A 14551-nucleotide genomic window follows, 5' to 3' on the forward strand; every position below is an offset into this window, starting at 1 on the left:
AAAAAAATTGTGTTCTACACTTTATATATTACTGGGCTAAGATAACACTGCACAATGCACACTCAATATGCAGACATCATAACTAAAATTGTAAAAGTGACAAGGTGTTGATTATTTCTGCTGCTCTGTCTGGATATAGTGTATTTGTACTGTATGAAGTCTCAATCATCTGTATAAAACTGAAGATATAATATTCTTATATAAAAGAGACAATTGTTTTAAGTTGCATTTTATCATCACAACCTTTACTGACTATTATATTTCAAAGTAAGAAATACGGGTGAGCAAAAAGAGGAATTGTACCTGTTGTGAATCTCAACTATTTAGCTATTTTACATGTAACTTGGATTTTCTTGTGTCATTCATCACTTTTAAAGTTAATTCTACTTAAATCCAAATACTAGTTTGAACAGCCTAAAATGGCATCAAAAGATGCTGACAGTCACCTAATGCAGATAAATCCCACCTGTGTGATCCTGAGCACAAACTTTGTCATCTTCATGGATTTCAGAGTAAGATGAGTATCCTTCTGCCCACTTTAACATGTGGCCTGTAGCAGGACTCTTAAGCCCTTTCATTTTCTTAGGCTGGATGGTCATTTTACTTAAACACTCATAAACTTCTCAGAAAGAATGGTTGTGCAGCATTTTCATTCCTGACATTAGAAATGCAGTTTTGTAAGCACTTCCAAGCTCTAAGAAAGAAGAACGGATTACAACATATCTGCTTGACATTAGGCACCAGTAGCAGATTTGCAGTGTAAATAAATAGTCTAAATATCTTGATAAAGTGTGAAGTATCACCTTAAATTACCTTGTGCCCCTAGAATCTCAATTAAAAACTAGTTAGCTGTGAAGCGATAATTTATTTTGTCTTGACAGAATGCATTCATTATCCTTGAGGAGCAAAGCAAAACACCTTTGGCTTTGAAAGAATGAAATCAAATAGGGATGGCAATGTAATGCTTTATTTACTGAGTAACAAGTCTTCATGTATACACTATCATGTTTTGTTTAAATTGCTTAGATTTTGGCCTGCTCTGTAAGTTTCTAGTCTGCATCATGCATTTTTTAATGAAGAATGAAATATGATTACCAGGGAAAAGCTCTAGTTCAGCTTTGTTGTAGTCCCAGATGTGCACCTGGTGCTTTTGTGTACTTGTGTGTTAAGCTGGGAGGCATCTTTGTGACAGCATATTGTTAATGAGCTTGGCTTTAACGTGGGTAAGAGGAGTCAGTGGTGTGTATATAAGTGCTAAAACAACGTTCCAATTTAACCTAAACTTGACAAGCTACCAAAATGTTAACATTGTGTTTTTCTTTAATTTGCTTTTGTCTTGGAACCTATCTGCTTATGCAGTGCTTTTGCCTTCTGTTGCTTTTATAAGTGCCAGCTTCTTTCCCAAAGGTGTTCAGTGACTAATGCTTTGGTTTTGAGCCAGAATATCTGATAAATGTCTATTTCTAGGCACCCTTTCTACAAGTCTTAATTAAACTTTAATGTCAAGCTGAAGTTTACTTTTAGCCCCCGATAGGGTGTCTGTACTTGTAACATGATTACAGAACATTGCATAGATCAGAAGAGAGGCATGTTCACTGTGCCCCTCTTCATAGTAACTGAGTCCCACATCTTGAGTGCAAAGAGTGACTGCTGAAATCATGTCTGAAAGCGCTGTAGCAGTGGCACATTGCTGTTCTGCCTGTGAAGGAAAGGACTGCTCTTGTAAAGGCCAGGAGCACGACTGGACTGATGACAATTTCCTTTCTCCCTCATTAACCGCTTCAGGCTTTAAGGGGTGACCATCACATAAACTGGGCTAGTGCCTTTGTTACAGAATTGAGTAAAACCTTCCCTTACATCTCCAGCTGGGCTTTGTCAGAACCAGCTGAAACTACCTAAAAGAGTAGATTTGCCTACAGGCTGTTTCTAAAATTACTTTCCATTTACATTATAATTATTTTTACAGGCCTTATGATAAGAAAACGTACCTTGGTGTTGGAAGTGTGAAGACTTTATTGTTGAACATTTCTCTGCTTAATGTTGGAGATGATGCATATGAAACTATCCTCCATGTTCAGATCCCTAAAGGTCTTTATTACAATCGAGTTTTAGAATTGGTAAGGAAAAAAAATATCTCAAACAGTAATCCTTTGATATTTTTCTTTTTCAGCCTGGTGTTTTTCAAATTATGTTTATGAATTGTTGATTTTCTTTAGGTACTGAACCTATGCCCCTTCATCAAAAGCTGCCAAAACATCAATTTTTAAATTCTTAGACTTGTAGCCACCTAAATCAAGTGGAATTTGATCAATACAGATGATTTACATAATTTCAGTAACAACTAAAATAAATAATAAAAAAAAAAGTTTTAAAATATTTTCAGGATGTTATGGCTGTTTTTTGGCTGATGATGATGTTTTCATGTTTTCAGTGATCACAAAGATCTCATTGAATCTTTTTCCCAAATACACAGGCTTATAAAAGGTCATAAATCTAATTGTGCTCTCTTTCTGCCTTTTAAAAATAACTGTTCTCCATGCAGAGTCCCCCAGATCCACCTTTGTGAGCTGGCTTTTAATGTGGGTGGGTCTGGTGCATGTGCCTTAGCTTCAGTAAAAGCAAGAAGCAGATGAAGTAACTGGTACAATAATCAATATAATCTGTTATGTTAAAGGGGTCCTGGGTGTCCTGGATATTGGCATCAGTGAAATAACACCTGGTTCAGGAAAATATAAAGCACCCAATGTTAATGTGTGCATGTAATTTGAAGTGTCTGAAAACAACCACCTTTTTATTATAATCATTAGTAACTTGTCCTTTATTTTAGGAAGAAAAACAGATACATTGTGCAGTAGTAGATAAAGAAATTAATGCAGTGACACTTGGGTGCAGTGTTGGCTATTTATATGTGGATCACAACTCAAAGGTAAGCTGTAAATGGAGTTCCTAGCTTTAGGAACACCCTAAATATTGAGGGTTATGAGGATTTTCATGGGGGAAAAAAATCTCTGAATCTTCAATCCCAACTAACATCTTTTATCATGTTAGTATCTGTATCTCTCCTGCTACTTCTAAATAAATTGCTTAAACACTTCCTGGAATAATTCATTAAGTGTTTGTATTGTGCATTGACTGATTGTGCTTGGCTTCTGGACAAGTGGGCTGACCAATGCCGTGGACATATGTGTTAGGTCAATAGAAAGGGACTAGGAGACACAAAAAGCAAGTATTTCCTTAATTATGAATTTTTTAGGCAGGGAATTCTAAATAAGCTTAATAAAAATATTTGCATTGAAACTGTGTCAAGGTACACTATCATTTAATATAAGGAAAATTTTATTTGTTCTACAGCTGGATTATAGTTTCTTCTTGGATGCAAGCTCATTAACCAGAGCAGAAGAGGACCTCAACATCATCATTAATGCTACCTGGTAAAGGCTAATAAAAATTGCTCAATGGAAAATACTACTAGCTTTGGAAAACAGATAACTGGAAAGGCTTAGAAAAGCAGGATTGCAGGGAAGTAAATTGGCTGCAAATCAAATAGAGAAAGAGAAATGACCAAAAATAAAATAGGTGATAGATATTTAAATAATAAGTAGGTTTCTGCCTGTAAAAAATGTGGAGGGCATTAATGCTTGACATGTTATCAATTAAATATTTTTATTTTAATAAGCTGAGAGGTCTGCTTAATATTTTTTACAGAAACAGTGTATAGCTTATGATGGTGCCCTCAATACAGATTTTTTTCTCTGCATTTTTGTAGTAAAAATGAAGATGAGAACATGCTGCTGGATAACACGCTGACTTTACCTATACCTCTAAGATATGAGATTGAATTAAATACTCATGGGTGAGTCACCTGTTGGTATTACCTGCACATCCACAGAACTGTTGTCTTGTTACTGTTCTGAATTCACTAAGTTTTTAGGCAGAAGTGTGACATAGCTAAAAAATCCTGGGACTGAGTTAGCACAGTTGTCCTGGACTCTGACTTAGACACTTGTAAGAGGTTTTTTTCCACTACTGTGAGATGAGTCCTTTGGTATCTGTGGTGCTTCAGACTTGTCTCTGAACAGACTAACATGTTTTAAAAAGTGGACTGTCTTTTCCAGAAAGATGTGTTTAATGAGAATATAGCAGATCCTCAGATTCCTTGCTTAACATGAACCATGATCTGGGTTTGTTGTGGGGCATTCATGGAGCATAGCTTTGGTGAGGATTTATGACTTCTTATGATTCATCTGCCTTTTTCAGAGGAAAGAGTTCAAATGTAGAGGGTTTCTGTTCCAAAGGGAGATGATTTCTACTCTGTGTTCCTAGATTTACTTAAAAGCAAACTTGGGTGTTTTCTTCCAACCAGTCTTACTGGAGGTAGCATGAAGCAGAAATTTATGCTAATAATACGTAGGAATTCTGTTTATTAACAATTTCTAAACCATTGTAGGTTTGTGTCACCGACCTCATTTGTTTATGGAGCAGAAGAGAAAGATTCAGCAGTGACATGTATGAAGGAAAATATCAACTTCACTTTCCATGTAAGAGTTTTCCTTTGTAAACCCTGTCATCCTTGTTTTGAAGGTTAATGTTTAATGCATCTCATGATAGTCTAGACAGTTAGTAAGGAAGCTTTTAAGAGTACAAGGGCACTATGAGTAATTTTTGTGCATTAGTGACGAGGAGTTGCTGTTAATCCCTCTTAGAAAACTCTTTTTGGCCTGGCAAATCTTCCACTGAGTGATCAGAGAAAAATTTCCTAACACAAGCAGGATTGAAAATGGTAAAGCAGTTCTGAGTTGCCACTTCTTCCTTTCAGAAACACTTCAAAAGGAATTATGGTAAGAAAAAGGAGTTAGGAGTTTCTTGTCAGAGTACCTATAGCATCAAATTTGTCTGCAGTGGATTAAAAGCAGGAGTTTGGATATAATCTCTCCTAGTTCCTTTTGCATACCGGCCTGGCAGGCAGTCTGCATGACCTCAGGTACTCATCACAGATTAGCACTACTTACTCATCAGCTTTGGAGGAGGGAAGGGCTCAGTAAGCCCACAGGATGAATGAACAAGATGTTAACACTCCTAGCACAATCACTGTCTGACAGCATACAGAGCAGCTGCTACCCCATTCTGTGCAGTTTTATGTATTTATCCGTGTGCAGTTTTGTTCCCTGAATAGTTGCCCTTGAAGTTTTAACTCTTGAACTCTTCACCTCTTCCCCACAAGGTTATCAGTGCAGGACCAAGCATGTCTCCAAATACCAGCCTGGAAATAATGATACCGAATGCTTTTCCACCCAGGGACTCCAAATTATTCAACCTATTGGATATCAAGGTAAGCAAAGGCTACTTAACGTATTAGTAGCTGAATTCTGTGAAAAAGAGAAGCAGAACAAAATCAGCTAGGTCCTCAGTCTGTGTTTGATTTGCTAGCCATGGTGAAGCAGAGTGAACTAGAACAGGATCATCTTCAGCCCCACGTGTTTTATTCTGAAAATAAAATTTACATTTTTTATAATGATGGTATATTTATTTTTAGACAACGGCTGGACACTGCTCCTATAAAAAATATCCCATGAACTGTACTGCAGCAGAAAAAAATGGAAACATATTAAAGGATGTCATCACTTTCTTTTCAAAGCCTACTAAGAGGCACATGGTAAGGTCTGTCTTTTGGCATCAGTGGGAAATGACTGTATGAATAAGCCTTAAGAAAAGAGTGTATCTTACATAATGAAGTCACAGAGCCATCCTCCAAGGATGTGTGGTGGGACCTGTGATAAGTTCAGGATAGTCATAAGTGACTTTAGTGAAAGGGGTGAGAACTGAGCTGAGAAAGTTGATTAATGACACATTGCTGAAGTCAGGGTGGATGACAGACACCTACGAAAAACTGCCAGAGGGATGTGGAACTGAATGAGTGGGCAAGCAGAATGGCAGAGGAAATTCAGTAACAAACAGAAAACGATGCATCAGGGAAAAACAGGCTTTATTTTAATTACATGAAGTATGCAGATCAAATATTCTTTGTCTTTTCCTCATCAAAACAGTGCCATCAAACATAACTAACAGGAGCTAGGTAAAAAAACCCCAAATGTTAAAAATAACTGAATTCCAAGGAAGACTATACAAGTTAATGGAAATCAAGAATTACAAAATATGTGAAAATCATATTTGGCTGGGAAGCTATTAAAAATATTTGTGAGGCTGGGAGAGTGCCATACATGTGTGGCCTGTTCCAGCTCATCCCTCTGTTCCTGCTCACAGACCCTGCTGGAGATCAGACACTCCACTACACAGTCCAAACCACAACTGCTATTTTAGCATTGCATTGCTGAGGCTTTGTCCTCATAGAAATCTGTTTCCTGCACTTTGATAAAGTACAACATTATTTAATCTGTCATCTTAAAAAATAACAAAAGCAAACAAAAAACCTACCTATTTTTAAAAACTGTTAATCTGGGGCTTTTAAATAAGCACATTACAGGAAATATCATCCAATGATTGAGTTACAGCCACAGATACTATTGGACACTAGAATATCCATTCAGTATTCAGCATGGTAACCTTGGATAAAGAATAATGTTAAAGATATAATAAACATAATCATATACAGCCTTGTGGTTTTGTCTTCTCCAAAACTGTGTGAAGTGGTGCTAGTTGTCAGTGTACAAATGTAGAGATCAACCAATTACACAGTTTGCACTGGATAGCAAAGAGTTATTGTCATTCATTGTTATTGATAAAAGCTAATTTGAAATAACAGTGTAAACATAAACCCTAAATATATAAACAAATTATGACACTTGTTCTTTTTCAGGCTTACAATAACTGGATTTTTAATAAAAATGACATGTTTTGTATAACAATTAGGTTGGTCTCTTGTTACTGTACCTTTAGCACCTCTGGAATGACAGTGATGCATGACAACCTCAAGTTATACCCTGAGTTTTCAAGAATAAACATGATTCCTTTTTAGTCGGTTCCTATTGTCTTAATTGCTAAGATTATATAGTTGATAAAGTTAAGTTTTAATCTTTCCCTCCCTTGTACAGTACTGCATGAAAAATGACAGCCTTTGCTTACAAATACATTGCAAGCTGGGAAACATGGAAAGTGGAAAAGAAGCAACTGTTCACTTGCATCTGGAGGCTACTCCTTTACTTTTACAAATGGTAACACATGAATTTTTCATACTTGAGGGGAATATTTCAAGGCATATTTGCAGTATTCCCTGCATATAAATTCAAGGTATTAGTATTTGTTTTCTGACAGTGAAACATGATTCAAACACAATTAAATCTAAATCTTCTAGGTTTTAACCTATTTTATGTTGCCAATGCTAAGGCTCAAGGTGATGTATTAAAAACAAAAGTATGTATTTTAGTTTGTCACTTTATAGTATGTATTGCTTTGCCTATTCTGGCTGGGTTATGTATGATGGGGATTTAATTTCAACTCGTAGTTGTATTTTTCTATGAAAAGTAGCATGGATGTGGACTGAAGTAAAATCCAACCTGGCTTCATTCCAGCTTCTGGTACTAATTTGTTTTGTGCTCAGAAAAAGGCACCATTGTGTGTTTGTGTGAGATTCTGGTTATGTCAGCAGCTGTGTTATCACGTTTTGCTGGGCAGGAATCAGTGTGTTAAAGCCATTTTTTAAAAGAAAGATTTTTTTTTTTTAATCAGGATGATGCATCAGTATTGAAGTTTGAAGTAAGAGCAACGGCCTGGCCAGAAAAAAGTGCAAAAGTTATTGAACTACATAAGGACAAGCAAGTTGCATATGTAAGAATTCTCTTATGAATTTGTGATGAACACATTAAAGTGGAAAAACAGCAATTAATATTGCACAATTCTGTACATACCTATACACCAGCAATGAATATAGTGTTAATTACTTTTGAAATTAATTAATTTTCCTAGGTTTTTTTAGTATCTATTAGGGAAAAAACTCCCAACAGTTAGCACTAAGCTTATTTTCTGTTTTTCAGGTCTATTTGGAAGGAATGCACCACCAAAAGCCAAAATCCCGTGTTACTGTGCTAATTATTTCCCTCGGCTTAATAGTTGGTGTTACCTTGTTATTGGTTCTTTCCTTTATATTATGGAAGGTAGGTTTTTAGTATTCCTTAGCTGCTTCAAGTCAGGAATTTATACTGTTGAAGGGCTTTTGAATCTGGGTTAAAGAATAAATAACATTTTATTATGATCTGTCCTTTCTAAAGAAAGATAATTCCTCCTGTAACTTGGGGGTCTTCAAAAGTATTTCTGCATTTTCTCATTTCACTTCATCTTCTGCCTGTTCTACATTTTCTGTTGCTCAACACCACAAGTCCCTTTGCAATGTTTTCTATGGCATCTCATGTTTGCAAATGATTTATGTATTTTAATGATATCAAATGGATCATTTTTGTGTAATGGTTCTCCACATTTAATATCACTTGACACATGATGACTGATAGTTTAAAACACGGTTTCATTCCAGTATAAAATGTTTAATATTTCAAACTGCAACATAAATAGTAATAAAATTCTGTGTCTAAGTAAAAGAGAAAACTAATAAGGATGCAGACCCTCTGACAAGTGATTAAGAGATTGTTAACTTCTTTACCGACATGGAGACTTTCTCCATCCATCATTTTTACATGGACATGTAGGAATGAAACAAATTTAACTGGAACATTTTATTACCATATTTTTAAAAATACTGGATTCTGTGGACTGTTAAAGTTCACAAGCCCAAGTCTTTACTCCATACAGGAGAGCATTAGCCTCCCAAAAATTAAAAAAAGAAAAAGCAAACCTACTTTTTTAACTGATGAGTAAAACTTGAGTACGTGGTATGACAAAGCCCTGGCAAATACCATACCTCATACATGCCACACATAGGCATTTTTATTTTAATTAATCTTTTATGGTTTAGATTTGATGACAAAGATTTGCTGACAACAGATTCCAAATTATGTATTTCAGATTGGCTTCTTCAAAAGGAAATACAAACCGGTCCCTCAAGACACGAACAGAAGAGACAGCTGGAGTTTTAAAAGTGGGAACAAAAATGACTAAGATGGCAAATAAACATTTGATTTTGAAATGAAGAAATTAAAATTCAGATTAACTCACAGGAGAAACATCAGCAAAAAGAATCCTAAGCTGTGAGCTTACTTGTTCTTACAAAACATGTTTTATTTCCTTGAACTGTATGGAGGATACACTTTACAGTACTGTTCTAATATGAAAATGGTAAACCAGTTTGTTCTGAAGTCTGCCAGTAATATTTGAAATGCCATATATATATATATATATATATATATATCTGGTTTCAAACAGACAGAAGAACACTAAAGATAAAGAGAAGACAAATTACTTACCAAAAGGAAGTATTTGTAGAAAGCAATAATTTTGGCCAATCCTGGAAAGTAAGATCTCAGACACATTACCATGAGTTATTCTATTATTTTTAAAGTTTCAGTAATATTTTGATCAGGCATTCAAGAAGAAATGCTCTCTCATTTTTGTCTGGCATTTTACCAAGGATAAATTAGCTCATACCCCTAGGACTGTAAGCAGGACACACGGACACAGAAAACAGCTCTCAGAAGCTCTGGGCTTCTGCAGGGAACCTCGTAAGCTTTGGCTTCACAGGCACAGCCACATCACTGAAGGTACTTAGACACCCAAGAAAGCCAGAACCAGGAAGGCCAAAGGTGAATTCAGAGCAGGGAATTGTGTGGGGTAGCCTGGAGATGCAGCTGTAGGAAGATTAAAGTATTGGAGATTATAATTTGTAGTCATCTATAACATGGTACTTGCAAGCATGATAGAATTACTTGTTTCATCCTTTCCTCAGATAGTGCTGCCATAAGGTTTTGGACTTTTCCAATGAATTATTTCTATGTGGGGTTTTTTTAAAGCAAGTATTTATTTTTATTTATTTGAAGATTTTTCTATAGTACATATTGTAGGATTTATGTGCTGGCATTCTTCCAGAACCTGAAAAAAAAAGACAGGCTTAAGCTGACAAAACAGAGAGACACATATACCAAAAACACTCCAACTGCCAACCATAATGGGCCAAATTTTATCTTTAGATTAAGTGCTTTAGAAAGTACTTACTTGGAGAGCCAGCTTGGGTTCTTGGAAGGTGTCAGATAAATACCATCCAAACAGGCACCCTCAGCAGCCACTCGGCAGAAAGGCAAAGGACTGACCAGAAACATGGATCAAACCACTGCTCTGCTACTCCAGGAAGTTTCTTCAGCTAGCTAAGTTTGCACTGCCACCTAGCTTTGGTGAAACGGCACAAGGCACAAGGGAAACAAACCTTCCTTTGCTTCCCCAGAGCAGCTGGAGAACATTCAGCTTCGTCAGTAACAAGATTTATTGCAGCAGAAGGACAGAGCTCGGCCATGAGGCCGGGCCTTGGGTGTCTTTCTGAACTGCACCAAGAACGGAATGTCACCTGCACAAATGCTTCAGAGCTGCACCATCCATCCTATGGGAACTAGCCTGAAACTCAGACCCACAGCAAGTGCCTTCAGCAAGCACTTCTGCTACTAGAGTGCTTGGTGCCATAAAAGCCATGTTACCCACAGATTCCAAAGGTATTTGGGACCATTTTGTATCTTCCTTTCACTTCATTTGATGCCAAAGATGTGGATCACTCCAAAGTATGTTTTCCTCTAATATCTACAGTGCAAGGACAAATGAATGTGCATATATTTTTTTAAAAACTCAAAATAAAGTATGTCAAGAATTAAATACTTTCTTGCAAATATGTGTGAAAACTGTACCAAAAAAAATGCTTACCTTCCGAATGGCTTTAGTGAATTTTTGCACTTTAACCAGAAAAACCTTTCAATAGAAATTAGCTTGAAATTACAGCATACTGTGAAAAATATACCTCAAATACTGGAAGAAGCATTCATGTTCTTTTGAATACAAACAATGCAAGGAAGTGAAACAAAAGCATTTTATTTATCTTTTAAACAGTTTACATAAGTCAGTACATGTGATAATGATGCCTTGGAAATTGTACACTTTCTATTCAGATTTGATTGTTAACATGTATATATGTTGGCTGCCTTTTCTTAGGATATGAAACAAAGTTATGAAGCTTTTATAAACCAGGTTGACAAAAAATGAATGTACAATGTCCTGATGGTGGCAAGATTATAAAGTATTACTAAACTGCATTTTATTTAAAAAAGCCCCAAACTAGTTAAACAGATGAATGCCGTTCGTTCTGCAAATTCGATTCTTTTGTTAAATTTCATTTAATAAATAAGTTAAATCTACTAAATGTTGCTGGAATGCCTTTTTAAACAAATGAAAGAAGTTTAGTTTGAATTGCCTTAGCATGTTAAAAATACTTGATGGGACAGAGTATGAATTTTAAGTGGAGACTGCTGCCTGTGACTTGGACAACAGGCAACAGCTTGGGTTTAGGAGCCAAATCCTCATCTGCAGTACTTTAGGTGCAGTGCTCAGTCCTGTGTATTTATCACAGATAAGAATTCTTACAACTATTTTAAATCATAGTAGCCTATAGATCTCTTGTAAAGACTTAAGCCCTTGATGTAGCAACATCATACAAAGACTGGATTTCACATTTCACTCGACTGCTTCCTGAAGAAAGCACCTAAACCAACTCACTCTTGCCCTTACACAACGCAGCTTTCATTTGTGCACTGCCTTCTGAACCACTCCTGGAGCAGTGACTAGGAAAACATTTGTTATCCATGGTCCTGCAAATGGAAAAACGTGGTCTGCTACTTTTCATCTCAAAGGAAGCCAGTTCCCAGAAAAAAATATAGTCTTCATTTGCTGTCCTCTGAAATAATTGTCTTCAATACTAAGTAAAATACCAAAAAAAAACCACTCAAAAATTATGTTTATGCCCTACAAGGAAATTATAAGAATTTAAGTCAACTCTTAAGTTATTTATCACAACTCTAGTCTTAGCAACAACAAAAACTATGCTGAATAATGTTTAAATTCTAAGACAGAGACAATATTAATTTTATACAAAGAGCAGTTTTTAAAATACATTTTAACAAAGAAAAGCCATACAGGACATCGTATTCTTTTATATTATTTGACTAGAAACATTTTGAGAGAAAATGTATTAAGGCACCATTAAAAAATCATTAGTAGGAATAGAAGTACTTGATTAAAAAAATAAATGCATACATTTTTATTTTGACATTTTCATTTTTTTATTCTTCAGCTAGAGCTGGTGAGTAGAGGTATGGTTCTTCCCTATGCTGAACTGAGTTACCTGACAACATGGATAGCAGCAGCAGACTTAGAAGTATCTCAGTCTAAAAAAATCTAGACTAATGAAAAAAAAAAATTCTATTCTGATGGACACTTCTCAAGCCCCAAATTGATAAGAGACCAATACAAACAATTTTCACTTTTTAAAGCCTAACACCTTCAGTACAGTTAAATAGAGCCTGATAAAAATATATAATTTAATAACAATTTAAACCTAGAATTAGAGCAAACCCTAACCCTTACCCATTAAGCTTCTGCTACAACTGACATCAGGACAAGTCCAGACCTTGGAAAGCTGTGCATAGGGGTAAGAACAGGATTCTTTATTACAGAATTCCCAGTGTGTCCCTTCTATATGCAGTTGCACGTCACTTGGGAACTCTCCAGATCATCAGTGTTCACTCCATAGAGATCAATAAGTTGAGGATGCACCCTGTGAAGCAGGGAAGTCAAACTTTTATCAATCAAGTGTCATCAACTCTTGCAATGGGTGTGCTGCTTCTTGAGGTTGGTGAGGAGAATTAATATGTATGAGCTTTTATATGGAAATAAATCAGGGTGAATTACATTTTGACAATTCCTATAGGATCATCTTTAGAAGAATATATTATATATCCTACAACATGATCTGCCTTTTATTTTATATACCAGACTTACTCTGAGCTGTGTGCCTTCAACTAATCCTGTGTGCATTGCAGAAAAATGAGCTGCTGCCCACTTAATTCCACTGATAATCCTCCCATTTCCTATGTATTTGTAGTCTCATTCTTAGATGCTGGATATGGAGACTATTCTCAAGCAGCATTAAGTTTTCCACAATTGAAGAACTACATGTTTTTCTTAACCTTACACATGCTGCTTTCCAAATAGGAATCTTTGTCCCAGAAGGAGCTCCTCATGGAGACACATTATATACATCTGTTCTTCAAGGAATGGAAGGGTAAAGTAGCAGGAAAGAAGAAACAAGAAGTAGTAAAGCAACAAAAAATAAGAGAATGGAGTGGAAGCTGACAAAGCACCAGGATGGAAGGCCATGTGAGTTATAACAAACCTTTCCAAAGATGAACACAAGGCAGCCAAGGCAGAGGCCCAAACGATGGTGGAAGGGCCAGACCCTGCAGTGCAAGCAGTTCTGTGTGGGAGCATTTAGAACACCTGACTCTGGTACCATCTGTGCTTGCAGAGATGTGACACATCTGAGATTGCAGCACTACTCTGTTATGGGAATATGGTCCCTAAAAGGGATACTGAACCTTACCGGACATGAACTTCTGATGCTTCCTTCATTAAGTCTCCATCTATATTCCAAGGGTAGTTTCCTTCTGCATTCAGACACACATTTTCCTTGGCATCAGGTCCACTTTTAAGCCTTGGTTGTACTTTTACTTCTCGAACTGTGTAGGTCTCAACAAAGGGAAAATTGAACTAAACCAAACACAGACAGACCGCAAATGGAGATAAACGATGCAGGTGGTAGCTTAAAACAAAATGGGTTACTTGAAATCAAAAAGCTGGCACATTTTTTGTTCTAAGTAGGAACATTTAATTCAAGCTTTGACCACATGAGCCATTATATATTCCAGCTAGTGTTTATAGATTATTGTGTTGTTTATATCCTAAATAGTGCCTCAGGAAAAAAAATAGTGTTCCATTTGTATTCCTGTATTGGACTCAATCAACCTGCAGGTAAGGGGGTATATTTTGCACATACCAAATACTTTCAGAATATATGAAAGTCCAAGCAGATTATTTCCTGTGCTCTGTTCATTACCAGTCATCTTGTCCTAAACCAGGCTAGTTAGAATTCTAGTAAATTATTTGTAACTACAAAGGCAGAGAGAAAAGCAAGGCCTTCCTCCAAAAGCATAACTGGAAAGCTTAAGCTATTTCCTCAATTCAGCCATTAGTGCTGTCACCTGAATTTTCACCCATCTCTCCCCCAAACTCTCTGGCTGTAGATGAATTCAAACCCAAACCTTCCTGTTGCAGTGATTTCTCATAATCCCAGAACACTTGAACGAGTACCAGTGTGTTTGGGCCATGCAGTGGGCTTTAGACAGCAATAAGATCTGTGCTTGAATGCTTCATTTTTCTCTTCCATGACAGAACTATGACAATTTTGATATTATGTTCTGCAAACATAATTAGATGGGATGCTAAAAATCAATGCTCACAGCCCACTGCTACCAGCACATCATGCCATGACCTGCTGAAATTACCACCTTCACCAATTTCTGACACAGTTGTGTGATGCCCCCACAGTTTTGCACTCTTC

General features: G+C 36.4%; 2 protein-coding genes across 2 annotated transcripts in view; one reads left to right on the forward strand and one right to left on the reverse strand.

The window, feature by feature from the left end:
• Positions 1-11294, forward strand: part of ITGA4 (integrin subunit alpha 4) — a 34892-nt gene extending 23598 nt beyond the window's left edge. The window contains exons 18-28 of the mRNA XM_041403764.1: positions 1967-2117; positions 2828-2926; positions 3352-3431; positions 3767-3853; positions 4448-4538; positions 5222-5329; positions 5534-5653; positions 7050-7169; positions 7684-7782; positions 7989-8108; positions 8971-11294. Of these exons, the coding sequence (XP_041259698.1) occupies positions 1967-2117; positions 2828-2926; positions 3352-3431; positions 3767-3853; positions 4448-4538; positions 5222-5329; positions 5534-5653; positions 7050-7169; positions 7684-7782; positions 7989-8108; positions 8971-9063 (1168 nt within the window). The 3' untranslated portion in view covers positions 9064-11294. The remainder of the gene's footprint in view (positions 1-1966; positions 2118-2827; positions 2927-3351; positions 3432-3766; positions 3854-4447; positions 4539-5221; positions 5330-5533; positions 5654-7049; positions 7170-7683; positions 7783-7988; positions 8109-8970) is intronic.
• Positions 11295-12627: 1333 nt separating this feature from the next.
• Positions 12628-14551, reverse strand: part of CERKL (ceramide kinase like) — a 49254-nt gene continuing 47330 nt past the window's right edge. The window contains exons 13-14 of the mRNA XM_041403734.1: positions 13535-13701; positions 12628-12709 (exon numbers count right to left, since the gene is read on the reverse strand). Coding sequence (XP_041259668.1) covers positions 12628-12709; positions 13535-13701 — 249 coding nt within the window. The remainder of the gene's footprint in view (positions 12710-13534; positions 13702-14551) is intronic.

This window comes from Onychostruthus taczanowskii, unplaced genomic scaffold (assembly GCF_017590055.1).
Source record: "Onychostruthus taczanowskii isolate IOZ18803 unplaced genomic scaffold, ASM1759005v1 scaffold20, whole genome shotgun sequence".
In the NCBI taxonomy this organism is placed as follows: domain Eukaryota; kingdom Metazoa; phylum Chordata; class Aves; order Passeriformes; family Passeridae; genus Onychostruthus; species Onychostruthus taczanowskii.